The sequence below is a fragment of the Mus caroli genome, chromosome 13 (assembly GCF_900094665.2).
Source record: "Mus caroli chromosome 13, CAROLI_EIJ_v1.1, whole genome shotgun sequence".
NCBI classification, from domain to species: domain Eukaryota; kingdom Metazoa; phylum Chordata; class Mammalia; order Rodentia; family Muridae; genus Mus; species Mus caroli.
Genome location: NC_034582.1, coordinates 32,726,682 through 32,751,216, shown reverse-complemented (window position 1 = coordinate 32,751,216; position 24,535 = coordinate 32,726,682). Strand labels below are relative to the sequence as shown.

The 24,535-nt window shown below is 42.6% G+C and overlaps 1 protein-coding gene across 1 annotated transcript in view; it reads right to left on the bottom strand.

Moving 5' to 3' along the window:
- The window catches only part of Ly86 (lymphocyte antigen 86), a 67,506-nt gene that overhangs the window by 12,677 nt on the left and 30,294 nt on the right, over positions 1 to 24,535 (bottom strand). The window contains exon 3 of the mRNA XM_021180863.1: positions 23,429 to 23,557. Coding sequence (XP_021036522.1) covers positions 23,429 to 23,557 — 129 coding nt within the window. The remainder of the gene's footprint in view (positions 1 to 23,428; positions 23,558 to 24,535) is intronic.

Genomic DNA, 24,535 nt, shown 5'->3' with positions numbered 1-24,535 from the left:
GTGGATTTCTGAGTTCGAGGCCAGCCTGGTCTACAAAGTGAGTTCCAGGACAGCCAGGGCTATACAGAGAAACCCTGTCTCGAAAAAAAAAAAACCAATAAAATAAAATAAAATAAAAAATAAAAAATAAAGCAGAGCGGTACCCTTCACCTGCTCCTCTTGCTCCTCCTTCATGTTATGAAGTGGCATGATGCCCTCAGCAGATCTGGACATCCTTGCTTGGAAATCCCAGATCCAGAACTATGTATCTAAAAAATTCTTTTCTTTATAAAGTACCTAGGCTCAAGAATCTGTTATAAACTAGAAAATTTACCAGGTCAGCGCCCTATATTCCTTGTCTTAGGTTTCAATTGTTATGATGAAACACTACGACTCAAAACAACTTGGGGAGGGGAGGGTTTGTTTCATTTTATACTTCTAGGTAACAATCCATCCTAAGGGAGTCAGGACAAGAACTCAAGCAGACCAGGAACCTAGAAGCAGGAACTAATGAGAGGCCATAGAACAGTGCTGCTTACTGGATTGTTTCCTATAGCTTGCTCAATCTGCTTTCTTACATGACCCAGGACCACCTGCCTATGAGTAGCATTGCCCACAGTAGCCTGGGTTTGTCCACATCAATCATTAGTCAAGAAAATACCCCACAGGCTTGCTTACAGGCAGATCTTATAGAGGCATTTTCTCAATTGAGGTTCCCTCCTCTCAGATTCATCTAACTTGTATAAAGTAGATAAAAAAAACCTACCCAGCCCACACACCATGGGTACGTTTGAGCTGGTTCTGGTTCAGGAGACTCAGCTGTTGATTAATTTGGACCTCCTCCTGATGACAGAACACCTTGTCTGCAGATTATGTTGGAATGATCTGGAGTTGGTTCCCTGACTTTTAAGGCAAAAACCAGGAAGAAGAATTTTTATGCCTTGAATTGTGCTTGTGAGGTCTCAGAGCCTCATACTTTGGGAGGAGATGGTGGCAGAGAGAGAGGGAGTGAGGGAGGGAGAGAGAGAGAGAGAGAGAGAGAGAGAGAGAGAGAGAGAGAGAGAGGAATTATTTTTGATTTTAATTGTTTTGAGAGAGGTTTTCACATGTCCCCAGATGTTCTTGACCTCACTTTGTGGCTAAGGATGGCTTTGAACTTCTGATCCCTTTGTGTCCACCTTCCATGTGCTGGGGTTTCATGTCTGGGCTACCACACTGATTTATGCTGTGCTAAGGATCTATCCTAGGGCCTTGTGTATGCTAGATGTGCATGCTGTCAGCTGAATTGCACCCCAGCTAATATACCCACTGGCTGTGTGTAGGGTCAGGTGCCCTGGGAATACTTATGGTCTTCTTTGTGAAACCACAGCCCTACTTTAGAGTCCATAGCTGTCCAGCCACCGTGGTTACTTTTCCTCTAGATGAATGATTTTCATTTTGGCTCAGTGAGTTCCACTTTGAAATCTTCCCCTCCGCATGCAGCCTGACTTCTGACCCCCTTGTGGGATTTCCCTGACTAGGGAAATCTAATGTTACTGACAGCTCAGAACTATCCCCCGTGAGACTGCAACGAATCATTACAAAATTATCAAATAAGACTTCTCCTGGGTTGGATTAATCACAGCCTTCTCCTCATGCCTCTCCAGTGGTTTAGCAATGTGGTCACGGCCAATCTTTTCATTTTCAACAGCAAGTCAGTTTTGAAGTAGGAATGGTTTCAACACATGAGTAGGTCGTTGACTTCTGGCCACACTGGTTCTCTTCTGGGTAAAGGCTATGCCAAATAGGGGTGGTTATGAAGTTGAGAAACAGTGACAGTCATGCCCCAGTGAGACGAAGCTTTGATATGAAGCAATGATCTGACCTCCGAACAGAAAAACTCATATCTTGCTCTGGGCATGTGGGCAAGCGTATGGTCTAGGGAGTTCATGGCGGTTTGGTTTTCACAAGGTCATTTTAATCAAAAACACAAGGAGCTCGAGGCTCCTTTGGATTATATGTAGCCACTTGGGCTCTTGACATGGCCAGCAAAAAAAAGAAAAAAAAAAAAAAAAAAAAAAAACAACCCAAAAACAAAAACCTGTTCTTTTCTCAGTCACAGTTGCATAGGCAGCAATGGTCAGTCACAGATGGCCACATCCTGGTCCCCAGAGATCCTGTGAATATTATGCTATCTCATGTGTCAAAAGGGACTTTGCAGATGTAATCTCTAATTAGGATTTTGAAATGGGGAGGTGGCCCTGGGTTACCTGGATGGACTCGGTGTAACTAGAAGGTGAGAGGGAAGAAGGATCTGAGGGGAAAGAGGAGCGGTCATGTATAGATGGAGGCAGAGCATGGAGAGGAGCCAAGGAACACAACAGCCAGAGACTAACTGGGTAAGAGAGCGACTTCCCTAAGCTTCCAAAGGCATACAGTTCTCCAGATACTTGGGATTTAGATTCGTGGCATTCAGACTCCAAGAGAACAAACCAGTGCTATGAACTGCACATTCCACGACAACTTGTTACAGCAGCAGTAGGAAGACATTACAGAGGTCTTGGATTAAGGGCTGAGGACCCAGGTAGTCAGCCTGAGATGGGGCCATGAGTGGTAGCTTCCCCAAAAGGGCACTTTAGCACCATGACACAAACATATTCTAGGATTTGAGCCCAAGAGAAAATATTAGGGTTTGAACTGGGCCAGGGAGTGAGATTTCTAATGCAAGCTATAACCAACGAGTTCAGGATAGACAATTACAAGCAATACAAAACAGTATGAAGCAGTAGGTCAGATTTGCCTGGTAGGACATTTTGCAAAGATCCTATCAAATATGACTGCCACCAACCCACTGTGGCCATAAGAGCTTACACCGTGGCCAGTGCAGGTTTTAATTTACTTTAAAAAAACAGTTTTGAATGACCATGTATGTCTTGTGGTTATTTTGCTGGACAATGAAATTCTGGGTCAACATTGACAGAAATACATGAGTCACATGGGCCACTTAAGCTTTTCAGGTGGCCATATTTAAAAAAGGAGAAGGAAAAAAGTAAGATTAGCAAAATATGTTGTTTAACTCAGTAATTTAAAATATTACCTTTTTTTAAAAGCATATAATCAATATAGAAATGAGGCATTTAGATTTACAGCATCTCTCACTTGGGACTTGTCATGGTTCAAGGGCCTCAGACACTGGAAGCCGATGGCCACTGCACTAGTCAATCATGGAAGAGGAAGAGGATCCTGGGAGGAAGTAGTCAGACTTACTTGGAACTTCCTTCCTCTTGCCAGGTCTTTTTTCCTTTGCTGCTCAAGTTTCATGTGAGAAATTCATTCCCAGCTTCATGTGGGAATCACAGAAAAGAGAATTCAACTTGGTCATTATTTTCCTCTCCTCCTACAAACCCATTCTTCGATTTCTGTAGACTCTAAATACCACACTCAAATTTCACCTTATCAGCTGGTGGAGTGGTTGGAGTTCCGGGTAAAGAAAGAAGAACATGGGGAGACAAGAAAGGGGCTTGATCTGCAGAAACCTGGGCAGGGCTGGCAAGCATGTCGTGGCTGAGAATTCAACATAAGCATTTAGGAGGTCTATGTGTCTTGGCCTAGGAAACTCTGTGGCCCTGCAGAGTGGAGCCCTGGGAAATGTTTAGTTAGTTAAAAATGCAAATACCAGCAAACTTAGGGTCAGATTGGGGTAGAATGGAGGAGCTGAGAGTTGTCTTTTTAAATTAGCTTCCTAAATGATTATTGCATGGAAGTGTGTGAGTCACTGAGTTAGATTTATGGAAGTTCATAACTGGCTAAGGACTAGGAAAGAAGCTGAGCATTGTCTTTGAAAATTAAAGTTGCTTCTGGTCCTAGGCTGTCGTTAGCCTTACTAGACTGGGCTCAAACCGAAGAAATTGACTGATGTTAAAAGACAGTTTTAACCCCAAACCGGCTCATTTGCAACTGGTACTTGAACTTGAGGATGGAGACAAACATCAGAACAGCACCATTCCTTAACAACCAGGGTCTCTCCTTTCATTTTAACAGGAAGAGTCCCCCTTGGCTTGGTCATTGCCCATAGCCTCTCTTTGATGGCCATTATTCTTAGGTCTGTGCCCTGCAGTCCAAGAGTGCAGTTCGACTCATCCATTAAAGAGCCTATTGCTTTTGTTGATTCTCCATGAATTTTCAGCAGCAGTGTCTGCTGAGGAAACTCAGAGCTACTTAAAAAAGGCTACAAACAAGGAATAAAACATGAAGATGAGAAAAGGTTGAAAGCAAAGTGACAGAAATGCAAATGGGGCTCTCCCCAGGGTTTAGAAAGGCCAGGGAGACATCACTGACCTCTGGGGAATATGGAGGTTTGGACCAAAGGCATTTATTTTCTTGCTACCTGTGAGGAAAAAGAGCTTCAGCTTCTAAGCCCTAGGCCTCTAGTGACTCTCCAGGTGCCTCGTTAAGATTCAGACTTCCACCCTGAGACTGATGAGTCCTGAGAGTCTTTGAGCCCTGGCTTGAGATGCTGTCATTAGCTGCTTCAAGTACCTGCTGTGGATGAGATTTTGAATGCCTACTGTAGAGGCAAGGCTTCTCACACATTAGTCCACATTTCTCCATCATCTAATGGGTTCAGTCCCATTCTCCTTATTGTACAAATGAGGAAACTGAGGCTCAGAATGTAAACGGCTTGCCCAAGGTCACGCAGTTAAGTCTGTAGGTCTGGCTCCCAAACCCACGACTGTTCACCAGGATAGTAGTTCTCAGGGTGCGGTCCCTAGATGAACACCATCATCTGCACAGGTGAGATCTGCAGTCATTCATGCTCCTGAGATTAGCCTCCCATCCACAGACCTGTGAGTAGCCCCCAAAACTTATTAGTTCATCAAGTTAGATTTTGGGAGTCTCCTCTCTTTGGTCTGTATGCTGGTTTCAATATGCCCGGCCCACGGGAAGTGACACTATTGGGAGGTGTGGCCTTGTTGGAATAGATGAGGCCTTGAAGGAGGAAGTGGGGTTACTGTATAGGTGGGCTTTGAGGACTCCTACTACTCAAGTTCTGTCTAGAGTGGAAGAGAGCATCCTCCTGGCAGCCTGCAGAGGATAGTCTTCTTCTGCTGCCTTTGGATCAAGATGCAGAACCCTTGGCTTCCCACCATATCTGCCTGCAGGCTGCCATGCTTCCTGCCATGAAGATAATGGACTGAACTTACGAAACTGGAAGCCAGCCCCAATTAAATATTTTGCCTTTATAAGTGTTGTCTTGGTTGTTGTGTCTCTTCACGGCAATAAAACCCTAACTATGACAGTCTGTTATGGCTTTCCTATCTGAGTTGAGCACCCATCACTCTAGGAATATTGCCACTCAAGACAGCAATGTACGTTTTCAGAGCTTTTCATGAGCTTGAAACTTGAGGATGGTCCATCCATCTACAGCTAAACACAGTCTCCAAGCAGAGCTGATGCTTGTTCCATTGTGAGAGTTGCTGGGGTGAGCTTAGTCCCATTCTATCTTCTAGTTACCAGGCAGAGTGATGAGGCAGGGAGCAGGGCATTGTCCTGGAATAATACTTCGGGTGACATGCTGCCTGCAGTTACAAAATGACAGTAGGAATGAAGATGGCAGGAGAGATTGTCCAATTTTCCAGGTAGGTTCATCCACGCGAAGAGGGATGAAGACATCTTGCCATTTAGTCTATTGAGAGGGTTGATGAAGGTCAGGACAAGAAGCTAGGATCAGGAGAGATGGAGAATATAGTGTGGGGACCATCGGAGCATAAAGTCTGCAGCAATAGGGCTTGCAGAAGCAGGTGGTCTCCAATGGCCCCAGAAGCCAGATAAGTGAGCAGGTGGAAGGGGGGGCATATTTCATAATTGAGGCTTCAAATGGAGCTGCTTAATCTCCTTCTGTTACGGCAGAGATCAGTGACCAAATTCCCCGGGCTTGCATTTGTTAAACAAGTGAATAATGAGGCTTGTGGACATGCTGTGTCTCCAGCATGCTTTATGGAGCTGTCAGGTTGTCAGCCTAGATCAATGCTCTTCAACAGTCTGCCTGGAAGGTAGTTGTTGGCTTTGTCTTCTCTGATAGCAGTGCAGGTAGAAGGCACTGTACAGAAAGCGCTTAATGGGAATTTTTCTAAATCTAGGCAATAAAGAGGAATGCATTCTCATTGTTCACCCCTCTTTCATAGATCACAGAAAGCAGCACAAGGAACAAGAAGTAATGAAGGCACTAGAGAAGCAAATGAGTTCTGACCTGAGGATTTGGGTAGAAGTGTTAAGATGGATTTTGGATCTGTATAGGCGGCAAGGCTGAGGTATCTTAGAGGTTAATGGTGCCCTGAGGATCACTAGATGCAGATGCTCAGGGAGAAGCAGGACAGCAGGAAACACCGGCCAAGATGGGGTGGAACAGAGGACAAGTAGTCATAGTGAGTACTGAGTGCACTTACACTTTTGACTTATTTGCATATGCAAGATCAGTAAGCACCATAGTCCAAGCGCTTAGCTGTTGTCAGGGCTAATATCTGCGCTAAGGGCAATATCATGCTTATATATAGCTCTCGGTGGATCTAGTGAATATTAAAGTTCTTGTAATTATGATGTATTTACCATATTGGGCAAACAATTAAAAATAGCAGAGTTGATTTTATGTAGACGATAAGCCAGAGAGCAATTGTTTTTTTAGACTTAAGAACTATTCGGGGACTTGGGTTGTGGCTCTGTTGGTAGAGTCCTTGTGCTGCATACATGAGGCCCTGGGTTTGATCCATAGCACTGCACAAACTGGGCATGCTTGCATGCCTGAAGTCCCAGCACTCAGGGAATAGAAGAAGGGGAATGAGAAGTTCAAAGCCACCCTCTGCTATGTGGTGAGTTTGAGGACACTGAAAAACTCGAGACCCTTCCCCAAATACAAAAAAATAACAATTAGTTAAACACTCACAAGACATCAAAAAGCCCAAGAATTCTTTACTCTGCAAAGTCTCACTATGAGACATCTTTCAATCCAAAGAGTTTATATGAGTTTAATATCCAAACCCAATTATGTCCTGTATCTTACATGGTGCACAAAGTGTCATTTATTCCCATCTGTTGTAATTTGGATATATGTAAGTCCTATATTTTTGAAGAAAAGTGTCTTGGCCAGAGACAGAGGCACCGTGAATCAGCAAATCTTGTAGGGTGAGTACTGTCTCCTGTACCTCTCTAGGATTCTAACATGAAAGTGACATTAGTAAGTCCTTTCAGTGTCTATTGTGTTGTGTTGTGCCTGTTGGAGATGTCTCAGAGGGGTCGTTTATACATACACAGGTGGTACCCAGTACCTTTGCATATGATTTTCATACTTGCCTCCCCCAATTAAAAAATAGTTGACTTGAGGAATAGGTTGGTGCTTTAGATTTTCATTCATTGTAACAGATACTGGGTCTAGTCCTCTAAGAGAGAGAAAATATTTATTTTGGCTCAGGCTATGAGAGGCTCCTGCCCATGATCAGGTGGCTCTACTACTTTGTGCTAGTGAGGACACCAAGAAACATCTTCAGAGCAAACCCATTTCACTCACGACTAGGAAACCAGAGAAAGAGATCTGAGGTTCCACACTTCCAGCGACCTAAGGTCCTCCCATGAGACCCCGCATACTAATGGTTCAGTCACATCTGAGCAGCACCATCACAAGGACAGAGCCTTTAAAGTAGGGGCTTTTAAAGCAAACTGTAACAGCTGGGCACAGCAAGATACCCACAAACCAATTCATTAAATAGTGAGTCATTTCTAAAGTCAGTTATTCACTTGGTGCTGTGAGATCAGTACCAATTTTGACCACTCTGGCTAGAATTCACAGATGTTTAGCCAGGATCAAGTTTGAGAGCAACATGTGAGTTATCATCAGGACTGAAAAAAAAAATCTCATACTCATTGTTTAACTTATGGCCTTAGTCTGGGCCTTTATTCAAATTTCTTTGTTCATTTCCATTTTATGGTTCTACATAAAGTACATGAGTTCCCAAACTCCTTTGAGTAATTTCTCCCAATTTTTTATTTGGGTGGAGTGTGATGTGGAGGAGGCCTCTTCCTACTTTCCTGCTAATTTAGTTTCATGGTCAGTAAGTACCATAATTAATTTTTGGCTCTATTTAACTTATGTAACTATCACCATCCTGAGATGGGATATTCTGGGAAACTCTTTGAATGGCATTAAGCCCACTGACACACACATTCACTGAACTCTTGGTAAGTCAGATCTTAAAGGGACTGGGATGACTTTGTTACAAGTTAGGATGTTAGGTCTACACTGTGGTGTGAGTTAAAAATAGAAAAAACAGTCTTGGGGGCATTTCCTATATCAGATGTCTAAGGTGCTACCTTGTTGAAACGCTCTGGAACCCTACCTTATCTGTTAGAATAAAGCTAGGGAAATAAAACCCAGATCATTTTCTTCTCTTATGTCCTTAAAATATTATATTTCTGACTGCCAGATATGTGAGATTTACTCCCACTCCATCCACTCTTTCAGCATCAGCTGGCATGGAACAGTTCACTTCAGTCCTGACAGTAATCAGGTTAGTGTTGACCCTAAAGGCCAAGGGCTCCATCCCACAAGACTGCCTTTCCTCTTTATCTCAGACACCAGCCACAAGCAGTGGGCTCTCAGAATAGTCACACTTTCTCTGCAAACAAGGGACTCACCCTAGCCTTTTCTTATGCTCAGTAATTTGCTAAAGAAGTTTGCAGAACCCTGGAAAATGCTTGCCCGACATTTCTCAGCTCATTCCTTGCAGAGAATAGAAATGAACACACAGGCAGGTTATGTGGAAAGCTGTACAGAGCTTCCATCGTTATCCTAAACACACTACCCTCCAGGGACCTGCACCCACACATTAGGGGTCACTCTGGATCTGGCCCCAGCGTGGACATGATTTGGTATTGACTAAATTCCCCATGTCTTATCAAGACAGAAGTGCATGGTGGGATGGATGATTTCCGGGTTGTAATTTGACTTTGCATTTCTGATGACCAGCTAAAGAGCCAACCAAGACTGCCATCAGTAGAACAAAGATACTCATCATCCAAGAAAGCTCTAGGGATTTGGTAGCTCTATCAGTGGCTAACATGAGAACAAAAGATCTTTCCAGTCCCTCTGAGGCTCAGGAAGTTACAAAGCGTTTTAGAAGCTGCTGGGAACCAAGGACAGAGACCATTTATTACAATCCACAGCACCGCAGAGGCTAATAACAAAGCTTCTACACTTCATAAGGTCCACAGAAGCTTTGGTTAATACGCATGACATCCTGATCCTGGTACAGGCTCCTAGAACAGTCAAGTGCTAAGATAATGCTCCGGAAATGAATAGAGCGCTCTTCAGCTATGGTGGGGACTGGACTAACCTAGCTTGCTTCTGACTTCCAGGAATTTTTATTTAATTGGTCAGGGGTATAGAACAGTGTTGGGATCCTCAACATTTTAAGAGGAGGTAATACAATAAATATAATATAAATGTTATACTAGTTAATACATAGCATAATATTATCTACCATATAATATATAATGTCATTATACAATATAAATACATATTTTATGAATATATTATATATCATCTTACATGTTATATATAATATTATGTTGCTTTCATTATAGTTCTATGTACACTATAGTTCAATGTTACACTACATTAACATATATAATTATCCTATATGGTATATATTATAATGTGTGTGATATAAGAATATACAGCTCTGTCCAGTATAATAACTCTTTTCAAGTTGATTATCTCAGGTATTATGATACAATATTATATACAATATATTTGTATATATTATATACAATATTATAATAGAAAATGACTAACATACCAACCACATCTCAAACATTATAAATTTCAACATTGCTATAGTTTGAAGGTATCCCTCAAGTTTTATGTGCTGGAAATTAAATCTCTGAAGTAGTTTGTGAATGGTATTTGGATGCTGGAGTCTTTGGGAGGTAATTTGGACTGAATAGTGTAATCATCTAAGCATGATTGGCCCAAGTAGTGGCACTATTAGGAGGTGTGGTCTTGTTGGAGCAAGTATGTCACTGTGGGGTTGAGCTTTAAACCCCCTCTCTTAGCTGCTTAGAAGAGCCAGTCTTCTCCTAGCCACCTTTGGATCAAGATGTAGAACTCCCAGCTCCTCCAGCACCATGTCTGCCTGCATGCTGCCATGCTTCCCATTACGGCGATAATGGGCTGAACTTCTGAATCCATAAGCCTGTCACAATGGAATGTTTGCCTTTATAACTGTTGCATGGTGTTTCTTCACAGCAGTGGGAACCCTAACGATTACAGGTGAGGTCAAAGAAGTGGAGCTTTCATAATACAACGAGTGGTTTTAGAATTAAAGAAGCAGAAACCTAGACTAGCAGCTGGCTCCATTGTCCTATTTGAGGCTCTCTTCCATGTCCTGATGCAGCAAGAAGACTCTGACCAGATGCTGAACAGATGTATGGGAATTGGGTTTTCAGCCTCTAGAGTTATGAGCCAAATAAAACCTCCAGGTTCTGGCGTTGCTAAACTGTAGAGCACTTGTATAGCATAAGCCAGACTCTTGGTTCCATGCCCAGCAGTGCAAAGACAAACAAACAAATAAATAAACTTGAGTCCTTCAAAAATCATTAGGCCTCAGATGTTGCGTTACAGCAATGGACAATGAAGGTGAACATATTGATGATGGTGACATAATATATTTTTATTTCATATTGCTTTTAAAAATTGGGCATGTGCTTTAGACTTACAGCACACAGCAGCTCAGCTGGCAATCCTTACAGGCTCTATCACTATATGTGGCTTGTGATCCCTGCACAGGACAGCAGGGGTCTAACTAAATAGAACCCAAATTAATATCTGCGTAGGCAACCGTGTTGAATGGCTATGGATCAGATCAAAGTTAAACCACCCAATGGCAGGGTATTCTAACTGTGTGACTGTTCTTGAGTGTGGTAGGGACTACTCCAACTTGTCTCTTTAAGGTTAGTAATTAGGTGTGGTCAATAAGAGTCGTTACACCCAAGTTAGTCTTAAATATTGATATTGAGCATACATAGCAAAGCACTGAAAGCGAATGAATCTATTGACCCAGAGTAAGTGGTATAGATGGTTTTTCATCTGCATCCTTAAGCTCAGAGCCTGGAGGAAGAGGCTCAAGGGTCTCAGGAGAAAAGGGAAGAGCTGGCATTAGATAATAGCCTATTTGACTCTGATTCAGAACTTCCTACAGATGTTGGTGGAAACAGCTGGTTTGACCGTAGACCACAGCATCTGGATACACATAAGTGTTGCACTTATATTGTACTGTGGTTTGTTCAACCTGCCACAGCCTATGTCTACAAAAAGATGGAAATACTTTAGTTTAAAAATACCTATTGCCAAAAAAGTGTGACATACAGATACAAAGTGAGCACATGCCGTTGGAGAAGCGGTGCCAAGAGACTTGCTTGTCACAGGGCTGTCAAGTCTTCCATTTGTTAAACACAGTTTCTGCCAAGTGCCACGAACTGAGGTAAGATAAGATGAGGTGTGTCTGGATTCAGTTCCACACACCACTGTTTTTCTTGGAATTCTCTTAGATTTCTGTGGAGGAGGATATTTTGTCCCCCCAAAGCATAAATGATGGGTTCAAGGACTGTCACTTAGCTTTACACTCCAAAGAGCCTTTTGCCGTAGAGCTAGCTGAGGTAGGGCAGAGGAGTAGAAAACTACCGTTTAAACCGTTCATATTTTTTCTCAACCTGAGCCATTTGGTAGTAGCTTTTTTTTTTTTTCCTGGCTTGGGAGGTAGCCAGAGGCCTCTAGTTTGCAGGCAAGTGCGTGGTAAACAGTGCTGAGCACTGGACTTGCAGATGGTGGCAGACGGTCTCACCCGCAGGACAGCAAGTTTTTCCTCCCTCTGCTAAAATGAACTGCAAGCCCCCCCGGGACTCTGTCCCATGCCTGATGTGGAAATAGCAGCTTGTGCTTGGGTTTGATGGCTCCGGTTCTCCCTGGTGTCACTTGCCAGCTTCCAAACCCAGTGTTAATCACGGCAACTGCCCTCCCCGCAATAGGTTAAAAATCCCAGTGACCCAAGAGGCCTCTGAATTTTAAGATTTCACTTTTCTGGCTTATTTAATTTACATAATTATTTGTTCAGCATTTGTGCATCCCTTATTTGGTTGTTTCATACTGAATAAAATTTCCTGGCAGTTCCCCAGATGCCAGCCCCTCTGCCTGCGTCTGCAGTCATTGTCCCCATAGCAATAAGGAAAGTAACTGACTGTGGGCTGTCTGCCCAGCATTCAGATAAGTCCAAGGCAAGCTCTCTGAGCTGCTAAACAGATTTAGACTCCTAAAACTGTTTGAGGGACCAATATTTCTCCTGTTTTATTAATTCTATTAAAGCCACACACAGAATAAATAGTGAGGTTTCCTTGAACTTGGAGGAGCAAGACAATTTCCTCCATGTTAGGATTTGATGAGCCTCCAGTGTCTAGCAATGCAGCAGCATCCTTACACACTCTCATCTGATGTGAACTGGTTGTTCCTGTATCCAGTCTATCATCTGCCCACACCACACTTGGCAAAAGAAGTGTTCATTATCTCTTTACTCGGTGATAGCTCTATCTACCAGGTCCACAGAGACAGGAAGCCAGAAATATTCCTGCCTTCAAGGAGTGCAGCTCTCTCTCTCTCTCTCTCTCTGTCTGTCTCTTTCACACACACACACACACACACACACACACACACACACACAGACACACAGACAGACAAACAGACACACACATACACACACCCCTACCTGAAGTTGAGATCAGGGCTATAGCAGAGGTAGGAATCATGAATTGTTTCCCATCACAGAACAACTATTTTTCTTATCTAAATGCACCCCTGTTATGGCTAATTAGTATCTCTGCCATCTGCTCCTCAACACTATTCCCTGGCTTTGGCAATGGCTGAAGCAACGAATCTGGTTGGGTTCGAAAGAAGGATTAATAGGTTAAATCTGCATGGAAGACAAATGGAAACAAATGTTACAGGTAAAAGGGACCACTCATACACAGTACCTGTTATCACACAGGCTGCCGGGAGAAAGTGATAACCTTTTGGTGAGACGCTAAAGGTACAAACGGAGCATGGGACAGGATGTGCCTGAAGAAGTATGACATTCAAAGACTTTGCTCATTCCAGAATATAGAATTTGGAATGACCCAAGTTTTCAGCAACAGATGAATGGATAAAGAAACTATAATTCATACCCTAAAGAATAGTATTCAAACATGAATGCATATAGCCAAATACCTTGTAACAGGATTCTGAGAACTTTAAGGTAGGCAGGAAAGCAATTCTTTACTTAGATCTCTCAGAGGTGGCCCATCAGGGGATGAGCTACCTCGCAGGCTGGCCTGCCATTTTGTTTATTCCTGTTCAGTGTGAACACCACCTGTGGAAGCTTTGAATCATGGATTTATAGATCTCTTATCTCAGGCCAATAATGTCCAAGATGGCCGAAAACATCCTAGGTTCACCTTGGCTTTCCCAGAGCTCTTGGCACCACATATGGGACTTAGTCATTGTGGTAGGGGGAAAGGAATCAAGGAGGGATGAAGCCAGGAGAAGAAAGAAGACAGTTTGGTCCACAAACGAGAGGAAGGAAGGGAGAAGGAATGGGACAGAGGATTGAAGGAATTGTGTTGGATAAAGAAACTATAATTCATATTTATAATTCATAACTTTAATTCATAATTGTGTTGGGGTGTCTAGTAAGTGTGGCCAGGAGGGTTGGGGCTAGCCTAGGCAAGGACAGGTAGAAAAGATGAGACAACCTTTTTTTTTTTTTTTCAATAAAAATACTTGCAAATCAAATGTAAGAAAACATCAGAAAGTTCATTCATCACAACCAAGTCCTTTTTATTCAAAGCATGCAAGGATGGTTCAACACATGGTAAATCAAAATTGCAACAGCTCACACAGTGGGCTCAAGGGCAGAAATCACATGGGTATTTCAACAGATGTAGAAAAGGCTTTTTACAAAACCCAACATCTCTTTATGATAAAAGTCCTGGAGATACTTGGAACAGAAGGGACATACTTCAACATAATAAAGGCTACATATGACATATCCACAGCCAACAGGATATTAAAGGAGAGAAACTCAAAGCATTTCTATTAAAGTCTGAAATAAGATACACTTATCTACTTTACCACTCTTTTAAAATGTAGCGCTGGGAGTCTAAGCTAGAGAGTAAGACAAGAGGCACTAATGAGAGAGATACAACTAGAAAGAAGTCCAACTGTCTCTGTTTTCAGATGATATTATCTATACACGAGATCTCAAAGACTACCAGAAACTCTTTTAACACTGTAAAATGGCATCATATAAAACCATCATACAGAAATTTGTTGCCCTCCTATCTATCAAGGACACACATATTGAAATGAAACAGAAAAATCCCACTCACAGTAGCCATCATAAATGTAAAATAATGGGAATAAATCCCACCAAGGAAGTGATGACCTCTGTAATGAAGACTTCAAAACACCCCAAAGAGGCCCAGTGCTCAAGAGAGAAGACACTGAAAGATGGAAGAATCTTATGCATGTGGGTTGAAAGAATTAATACTGTGAAGATGGCCATTTTAACCATAGACACTCTAAAGACTCAAGGAAATCCCCATCAAAATGCCAACATCATTTCTTCTCAGATACTGGAAAAAATTTAAAGATCCATTCAGAAACATAAAATGCTTAGTTAGCTAAAGCAATGCTGGAGGTACCAGCATATCCAATTTCAAGTTTATGTGACAGAGCTACAGTAATAAAAGCAGTGTGTTGATAGCAGAAGAACCCACATGTAGAGCAACAGAAGACCCAGACATAAATGCATGCAGCTATAGACACTTGCTAGAAACACTGGGAGAAAAGCTTTCTTAAACACATGGTGCTGGGAAAACTGGATATCCACAGAGAGTAGAATGAAACTAGGTCATTCTCTCTCACCTTGTGTGAATATTAACTCCATGTGGACCAGAGAGCTTTAACATAAGGCCTGGAACTCTGAAAATTCTACAAGAAAAGAAAAATAAGAAAAACACCTCAAGGGCTGATGAGATGTCTCAGCAGGTTAGAGCACTGACTGCTTTGCTGAAGGTCCTGAGTTCAAATCCCAGCAACCATATGGTGGCTCACAACCATCTGTAACAAGATTTGATGCCCTCTTCTGGAGTGTCTGAAGTCAGCTACAGTGTACTTACATATAATAAATAAATAAATCTTAAAAAAAGAAAGACACTTCAAGATATAGGCATAGGTAATGACAGTTTGAATAGGACTTCAAAAGCTCAAGAAATGAAGCCAAATACTGACAAATGGGACCTCGTGAAATAAAAAATCATTCGTACGGCAAAGGATGTCATCGTTTGGAGAAAGTGGCAAGCTATAGAATGAGAAAAGATCCTTAGCAATTCCATATCTGATAGAGAGTTAATACCTAAAATACGTAAAGAACAAAAAACTGGACACTAAGAAAAACAAATAACCTAATTAAAAAATGGGACACAGAAGTGTACTGAGAATTCTTAGAAGACAAAGCACGAATGATGGAGGGAAAAACATGCTCAGCATCCTTAGTCATCAGGAAAACGCAAATCAAAACTACTTTGAGATTTTATCTTGTACTAGTGAGAATGGCCAAAGTCAATAAAACAAATGCTAGCTCATGCTGCTGAGGATGTGGGAAAAGGAGAGAGCTCGTTCATTGCTTTCAGGAAAGCCACGATGGAATCGGTGTTTCAGTTCCTAGGAAGTTGGGAGTAATCTTCCCCAACATCCAGCGCTCTTGAACATATACCCGAAAGACTCTACATAAGACTGTAGATAAAAGACACTTGCTCATCCGTGTTCATTGCTGCTCTATCCATAAGGGCCAGAAATTGGAAACAGCCTAAACATCTATCAACAGATGAATGGATAATGGAAATGTGGTACATTTATATAATGGAATATTTCTTATCTGTTAAAAAGGAAATCATGAAATTCACAGATAAATTGGAGCTTAAAAAATCATGCATTCTCTTATATGGGGATGTTAGCTGTTAAATCTTTGATAAGCAGTGTATAATTCATATAATCACAGAGATTAGTGACAGCGAAAGAGACTTGTGGGAAGGGAATGATCTCCCTAGGAAGGGGAAATAGAATATATCACTTTAGAGAGATGGGAGGAGGACTGGACTAGGGGAATTAAATGGGGAGGTGGAGGAGGGAAGAGGGAGTAAGATGGGCCATGGGGAAGTCTAGTACTGTCAAAGTTTCTTAAAATAGATAGGCATATCAAAGAAACCTACGTAGAGTCGCCAAATAATGGGAGAGACAAAGCTCCAACTGGAGATCTTTTGTAACCAAGTGAAACTTCCAGTGCCAGGAATGGGTTTCATCTGATTGAGTTTTTGACCAAAGAGGGTCTGTGAAAATCCCCAAATAACTTAGGCTACTGCTGAGGCTATTGATTGCTCTCCACAAACTGATGGTAAGGTCCTATTGGTGAAGACAACACTTATGTATCTCCTTGAACAGGAAGAAGTCAAACTGGTACCTAACTAGAGCATCTGTACTGAAAGTCACTCTGCATGCAACCATGGGATAAAGGGAAGTACCAAGCCAGCTATAAACCCAGCAATCTACAATGTTGGCCTGCCTGGATGATATCCTGGTGTCATAGTGGCACAAATGTAGGAGTAACCAAGCACTATTTGATTAGATTTAAGGACCACTTCACTTCACAAGATGGAACCCATCTGGATGGAACCCTGACACTGCTCAGGTGGCCAAGAACTTGAGACTAAATAGATTATGGACCAAGAAGGAAAACCAAATACTGTTGTTCTCCTAAAAACATAACAATAAAATGACTCCTAACAATATTCTGCTATATTCATAGATCAGTGTCTCATGCAGACACCATCAGAGAAATTTCTACATACTGTATATGGGAACTAATACAGAGACCCACAACTGGACAATGCGTAGAGAGTGAGAGGCCTTGGAACACTCAGTCCTAAATGGGATGTCTTTGTCAAAAATACTCCCCTCAGGGCTCAGGAAACTGTGCAGAAGAAATGAAACAGTTGTAAGAGCCAGAAAAGATGCCCCAGTGCTTAGAGGGGGAGTGGACATGCACTCACATCCCTAACCAAGAAGCTATCTCTACCTGGCATCTACTTGCAAAAAATTAGTTCTCTCCAGTAGAGTCTTTCTGGGGATATTAACCCTGCTTATGGAGGGTCCCAGGCTAAGCAGTAGATGGCTAACACAAAATGAGCTCACCGGTATTTCTGAGGATTTACTTGCCTCATACTGCTTTGTTTGGGTAGTTTTTATTCACACTGGTCTTTGCGTGTATATTACACTCTCCAGTTTTGTATTTCTAAGGCTTTTGTTTTTGTGTGTGTTTCTTGTGCTGTTTCTTTTTTTTTTTTTTTAAATTGCCTTTGTAGGGATAATCTCTTGTGTACGGTGGTGAAGACCTGCTAGCCAAAGGTGGGAAGTGGAAGGTGAGAGTTCCCGTAGACAGGCTGGAACTGTGGGAGATAGTTGGGCGGGAAGATTCACGTGGACTCGGAAGAAGTTGGATGTACGAAACTGAGGAGAGGTAACCAGCCATGTGGCAGACATAGAATAGTTTAAACAGGTTAAACAAGCTAGCCAGGGAACAAGCCCAACTAAGGCCTAAGCATTGCACACACACACAAAAAAGCTTCCGAGTCATTATTGGGAACTGGGGAGCAGGTGGAAAAGCATGGGGTTATGTTTGTTTTTGTCAGAGAGGGAGAGGGAGAGGGAGAGGGAGAGGGAGAGGGAGAGGGAGAATTGAGTTGAATAGGTAGAGGTGGGGCCTGGGAGAAGATTGGGGAGAAAAATTGTGATTAGAATATGTTGTATGGAAAATTATTTTCAATAAAAAAAGAAGAAAGAATGGGATGTCTTTTCTATTCATACATCCGATAGAGGATTAATGTCTAAAATGCACAAAGAGATTAAAACATTAAACAATGAGGAAACAAGCAACCCCGCTTAATAATATGGGCTAAGGAGCTAAATAATATTGCCAAAAGAAGAAATACAAATGGTCAATAAATACTTTTAAAATTGTTCAACACCCTTATCATGGAAGTACGCATTAAGTCTATTCTGAGATTTTTACCTCACCCTTGTCAGAATGGTTGTCACCAGGACAACAAATGACAATTAATACAGCTGAAGATATGGGAAAGAAGAGCATGATTTCCTGCTGGTAGGAGTATAACCAGGTGCAGCCATTATGGATTTCAGTGGGGACATTTCTCTAGTAAGATAAAAGTAGACCTTCCATATGACCCAGCTATACCACTCCTGGGCATCTATTCAAAAGACTTAATATCCTACTGCAGAGGCATTCATTTTTATGATCTATTCACATAGCAAGGGAATGGAATCAGCCTAGGTGTCTTTCAACAGATATGGATAATAAATGAATAATAAAAATGAAGCACATATACACAGTGGAATTTTATTTAGCCATAAAAAATGGGATTATGCCATTTTCAGGAAAATGGAGAGGACTAGAAAATATTATATTAAGGAAGTAGCCCAGGCTCAGAAGGACAAACACCACATACTCTCTCTTATGTGTATCTCTTAGCTTCTAATGTTTTATATATGTGTATTTCTGTGGGCTTGAGGGAAGGCAGATACCATGAGATTAGGAAGGAGCCTATGTCAGGGTAATAATTTCTCTATGCTTTCTGTACTGTACTTAACACTCACAAAGTCCTGATTGGTTGGATTAGCATCTGCCATTTGTGAAAACTTTTAAATTCTTAATTGTGTTTTAGGAATGGCTGTTCAGAATCACTTCCTGATGTCGTTCCTGGCTGCTGATGCTACAGCAGATTGTGCCATCTTGGTGGTGTATATTTTTCCATATTAAAAAATATAGAAAAGAGATTGATATGAAGTGTTCATCGTGCTGAAAATACTCAACTCATCAAAATCTCTAGGGCATAAAGGTGACACTCACATGTCGGTGGCAACCAAGAGCTGTCTGATTGGACTTCAGGTCCACCCAACGGGAGGCAAATCACACCTGGTATTGGAAACCTAGCCAGTTTCTCAGGACTAGTGAGGTCATGGAACTTAGAAGAGAATCTACCATAACCACTCTGATATACCAGCATAACTCCTTACAGTATGCTCCATCTTATCCTTCTACCCAAAGGTAAGTGTAGCTACCAACCCTCATCAAAGAAGCTTTTATTTTTTACAGCAAATGGAGACAAACACAGAAAACTACAGCTGGACACAATTCAGTGATGTACAGATCATGGAGAGCCCAGTCTCATCGGATTCTTCTACATCACAGGTCCTGCATCTATGGACCAGGGAACAGCAAGGAAGAGGGGCAGAAAGACAGTAAGAACTAGAATATCAAGAATTCTGCTAAGTAACAGACGGTCCTGGAAACAGCTGCACAAAAGGGCTGGATCAAGGGCAGTGTCAATAAACACAGTAGCATAGAGGTGGAAACAATTTCACAGGTCCCACCCCTAGACAAAGAACTATAGGCCACTAAAGGCTGCTTGTTGGGAGGAGAATTAGCCTTTCCCAAGAATGAGCCCTTACTGAAGAGTAGACAACCTTAATTTTAAAAAGGCCCCACAGATTGTATTTATATTTATTCAAGAGTATATAATGCATATACATACATGTATACAACAATAACAAAGAAACAAGCATATCAACTTGAGAGTCAGGAGGACATGAGAGGTGTTGGCTGGGAAGAGTTGGAGGGAGGAAAGGGAGGTGGAGTGATGTAATTCTATTTCACTTAAAATATATTTTAAAAAAATCTAGAGGTCACAGAGATGTCTAAGTGGGCAAATAAAGCCCTAGTTAATGCAATGTGAGGAGCTAAGGCTAGGCATGTGTCATGGTCACCTAGAGAGGCCCTTATATGAGCTGTGAAGGTGAAGCTTGGATTACCTTGGAGACCTCAAGATGTTGGAGATGCCAGAATTGTTGGATACCTGTCAAGGGGAGCTGCTAACAGGGAGTGGAACAAACCCAAGAGAGAGGAGTGTGTTGTAGTCAACAAAGCTAAAAGAAATTAGAGGTCTGCAGAATGCTTTGATAATAGACACGGAGATACAGAATTTCAAGTTTGCATAGCTGGTGTTTGGTCTTGCTTTGGTTCAGTATATCTTTACTATGGTTCCTTACCTCCTGTTTTGTGCCATTACATGTTGGAAGCATCTGATCTGCCTTTTGATTTTGATTTTATAGGGGATTACAATTAAGAGATTGCATGAGCCTTAGAAGAGACTTTGGACTTTACTGGGGTGAACACTGTTATAGACTATGGGGATTTTGGAAGTCAGACTAAGTGCATTTTGCATTATGATATAGCTACAGGCCTATGGGAACCATGGAGTGGGAATACAGTAGGTTGAATAAAAATGACCCCTATAGGCCCATAGGGTGTGGTACTGTTAGGAGGTATGGACTTGTTGGAGTAGGTACGGCTTTGTTGGAGGAAATGCTGCCTGCTGGTCCAGATGTAGAAGTCTCATCTCCTTCTCCAGCCCATGTCTACCTGCACAGTGACATGCTTCCTGCCATGATAACAGACTAAATTTCTGAACCCGTAATCTAGTTCCAATTAAATGTTTTCCTTTATCAGAGTTGCTATGGTCATGGTGTCCCTTCACAGCAGTAGAACACTGACTAAGACAGAAGTCGAGTTCAATTTCCTGGAACCCATGTTAAACCAGGCAGAGCAGCACGTGTCTGCAGCCCTGGCACTCCTGGGATAAGATAGGAAGCAGAGACAGGAGAATCCCCAGAAGTCTTCAGGCCAGCTAGTAGCAAATAGCAGGAAGGGAAGGCTCTTTACTGGAGGATGTCCTTTGACCTCCAGCATGTGTACACACACACACACACACACACACACACACACACACACACTACTCCTTTCCACTAAGTTGAAAGAAGAAAACAAATACCATTTACAGTAATGTAAAACAGTTCTTAAGTGATTATTCTAAATAAGCTCCTGGCTAAAAGATGTGCGTACAGCCATATGTCCCTTGTTCTTTGGTTCACTCATTTTGTTTTTCTTAGCTAAGATTATAGACCTGGAAGCTAGCCTTGCTGGGTTCCAGCCACGGGTCCCTCACCAGCCTATGACTTGGCATAGGTGGCTAAAATGCTGTGCCTCAGATTCTGTATTTACACATTTGGGGAATATTGACAGCACCCCCTTGTGACTTTGAGCTGGCAAGGAAATGGATTTCTGGGTATAAAGCTTTTAGCACAGTGGCCAGTATAATGCTTGGTGCATGTGTCTGAGTGTCTTTGTGTATGTGTGTGTATGAGTGTATGTGTGTGTATGTGTGCCTGTGTCTAGTATGTGTGTGTGAATGTATGTGCAAGTGTGTCTGTGTATGAGTATATTTGTGTATTCATATATTTATGTGTGTGTAAATGTGTGTGTATATGTTTGTATTGAGTGTGTATGTGTGAGAGTGTGAATGTATGTGTGAGTGTGTTTGTGAATGAGTGTGTATGCATTTGTTGAGTGTGTCTATGTGTGGCTGTATGTGTGAATGTGTACCAAGCTTCCTAAACTAGTGCACATTTGGAACACACTTGGTCTTCTGTAGCTGCAAGTTTGGAGCCCCAAATTCCAATTGTGGAAAGAAAAGCTTTGTGTGTGTAGGGAGAAGTATGTTTCTGAGACGTATAGAGCTTTCCTGTCAGGAATTCCTACCAATACAGAACTGCCACTACTTATATCATGTTGACATTAGGTGTAGTAAGTGATCTGAAGATGATTAAGATAGTTTTCAATATATGTGTGGGAGCAAACGTTCTCCATTTGTATGAAAGGCTTAAACATCTGAGGGGTCTGGAATCCTGAGAGTTCTAGGACCAGATACCAAGACCCAACTGTGCAGGGGACAAATGTGATGTGTGACACTTCCCCAGACCTGTAGTCTAGTGTGTGTTATGAATGGAGACGATGACAGTGGCAAGCACTCCAAGAGAGCTCTAGACCATGTTCTCAGGGGAGAGGGCCAGCAAGGATGGGGGAATCTGAGTGGAGCGCAGCTCATTGTGCTAAATCATGGCTTCCCTTCCCATCTGGTGGCTCTCCCTCAATTTCTGTTTACTTTTTTTGCAGACAAACATCTTTCTCTCTGTATCCATGGGTATGGGAAGAGGACTCCAATGCCTTCTATGATTTTTGTTGAAAAAGGACAACTGGGTCATGCCTTAGTTAGGGTTTTACTGCTGTGAACAGACACCACGACCAAGGCAACTATAAGGACAACATTTAATTGGGGCTAGCTTACAGATTCAGAGATTCAGTTCATTATCATTAAGGCAGCAACATGGCAGCATCCTGGCAGGCATGGTGCAGGAGGAGCTGAGAGTTCTACATCTTCATATGAAGGCTGCTAGCAGAATACTGATTTCTAGGCTGCTAGGATGAGGATCTTAAAGCCCACACCCACAGTGACATGCTTACTCCCACAAGGCCATACCTACTCCAACAGAGCTTTTAATAGTGCCACTCCCTGGGCTGAGCATATACAAACCATCACAGGTCATTTTGACAGGATCCTTGCTGCTTAAAGGTCTGGGTTCTTGGAGTGGAGGAGAAATAATCAAGGGTGTGTTTCTGGAACATGCGTTTGAATTGTACACCGCATGGTCAATGAAAACGGGCAGAAGGGAGCAGCTGGCAGAGAGCAACTTCTGGGGAGCCCAGTGCAGAACAGACCCAAGTTCTCATAAACAATAAAGCATCTTTGGGTCTGGAAGGGGAGGGGAAGGGAAAAAGAGAGGTGGAGACATGTGGGTGAGCTTGCCTGTGCACCTGCAGACCAAGCCTAGTCAAAGTCAAAGCTTAGTGGACTAGAAAGAAGGGAACTCATAGCTCACACAATGGGATTTCTGCTTCTTTAGTTGGAGCCTTCCTACCTGACATCTCCATCAGGCATCCCTGCCCCCGGGAGGGAGGTGGGGAAAGCCGCGACTTTTAGCAAGCCTTGTTCTATTTTCTTTTTCTGAGTTGTTGCTGTATGGGCGAGACCTTAGTACAGCAGAGACGATCAGAGAAAACCTGGAAACAAGCTGACTCCTCATAGGTTTGTGGAAACTCCTGGTTCTTTCTGCTGCCAGTCTTTTGAGTAAGATGCTGTTATATTCAGGAAAAAGCCTCCATTAGAACAATCTTCTATGCATCTTTTATTTCAGCACTTACAGCATCTGTCTAAGGGAGGCTCTCTGCACAGCATTGCCTGGTATTTTTACGCAACAGATGCTGATGAATAGGGTGTGGGTTGCCCACAGATGAGTGGGGAAGAGTCAGGACTTTGACCCCTGGGATCCTGGTGTCAGGTACAAGCAGTCAGTAAGGCTTACCTCCTTTTTTTCTTCCACAGAATGAGAACTTGGGCTGGTCCTCCTCACAAAGGGGATAGGAGTAGTTCAGAATAGAAGAGCCCTTTGCCACCAGAGCTATGTCCAGAAACAGCTTTCTGATGTCCTGTCCTATAGAGAAGAATAACTTCAGCACTCCGTGTTTCCCCTGCAGGGAGGTCACTCAAGGCTCAAAGTCACTGTCTAAAGGAACTCTACAGCCTGCTGTATGTGGGGCCAGACCGCCCTTTGCAACAGAGTAGCATTTCTAGCTTAAGTGTCCACCTGTTCAGGATGAGGCAGCTCACTGGCTATCTTTTCCTCTTGATACTCAGCACTCTGCCCTATCAATGCCTACAAGTCTGGCCTTTCAAGTTCCTTAGTTCCTTACTGCTATTTATCTGCCATGCTAGTAGCAAGGCAGGGCTGGGTCAGCGTATTCCCACTGCTGTTGAGTAGGGGATGCTGCGCACGGCTCTCCAGGGAATTCCAGTGAGCTCTGTGGGCGGCGTCTATTTCATTCTCGCCCCCTTCCCCTTCTTTTGTCTCTCATCCATTCCTCTTTGTTTCCCGCCCTTAGCATTTCTCCAGACGCTCTATGTCCAGATAGCGTGCAGAGTTATAGGGAGACCCGGTCACACGAGAGTTCTTGGTCTTTGAAAATATTCTTCTCATTTCTCTAAAGTGATTCTGGGTGCTCGAATTACTGAATGCCTCTGCTCTGTTTTGAGAAAACTGGCCTTCTACAAAAGGGGATACTTTAGTAGCTATGACAAACATACTGGTTTACTGTAATGGCATGGGCAACCAAGAAACTACCAGGAAGTATGTGGGTTCACATCCTGGGGTGGGAGGAAAGATTTAGCCTCTTCCCCCACCCCCTCCCCCAATGTATAAGAACTTCCATTAGTTGTTTGGGAAGCAAACTAATGTGAGTAACAGACCATGCTGTGGGTAGAGCAGATTTGTTTGTGGCAAAGGTAATAAGCAAGCCTCTTGTCTGTAGCAACCAAACAATCCTTCCTTCCTTCCTTCCTTCCTTCCTTCCTTCCTTCCTTCCTTCCTTCCTTCCTTCCTTCCTTCCTCCCTCTCCCTCTCCCCCTCCCCCCC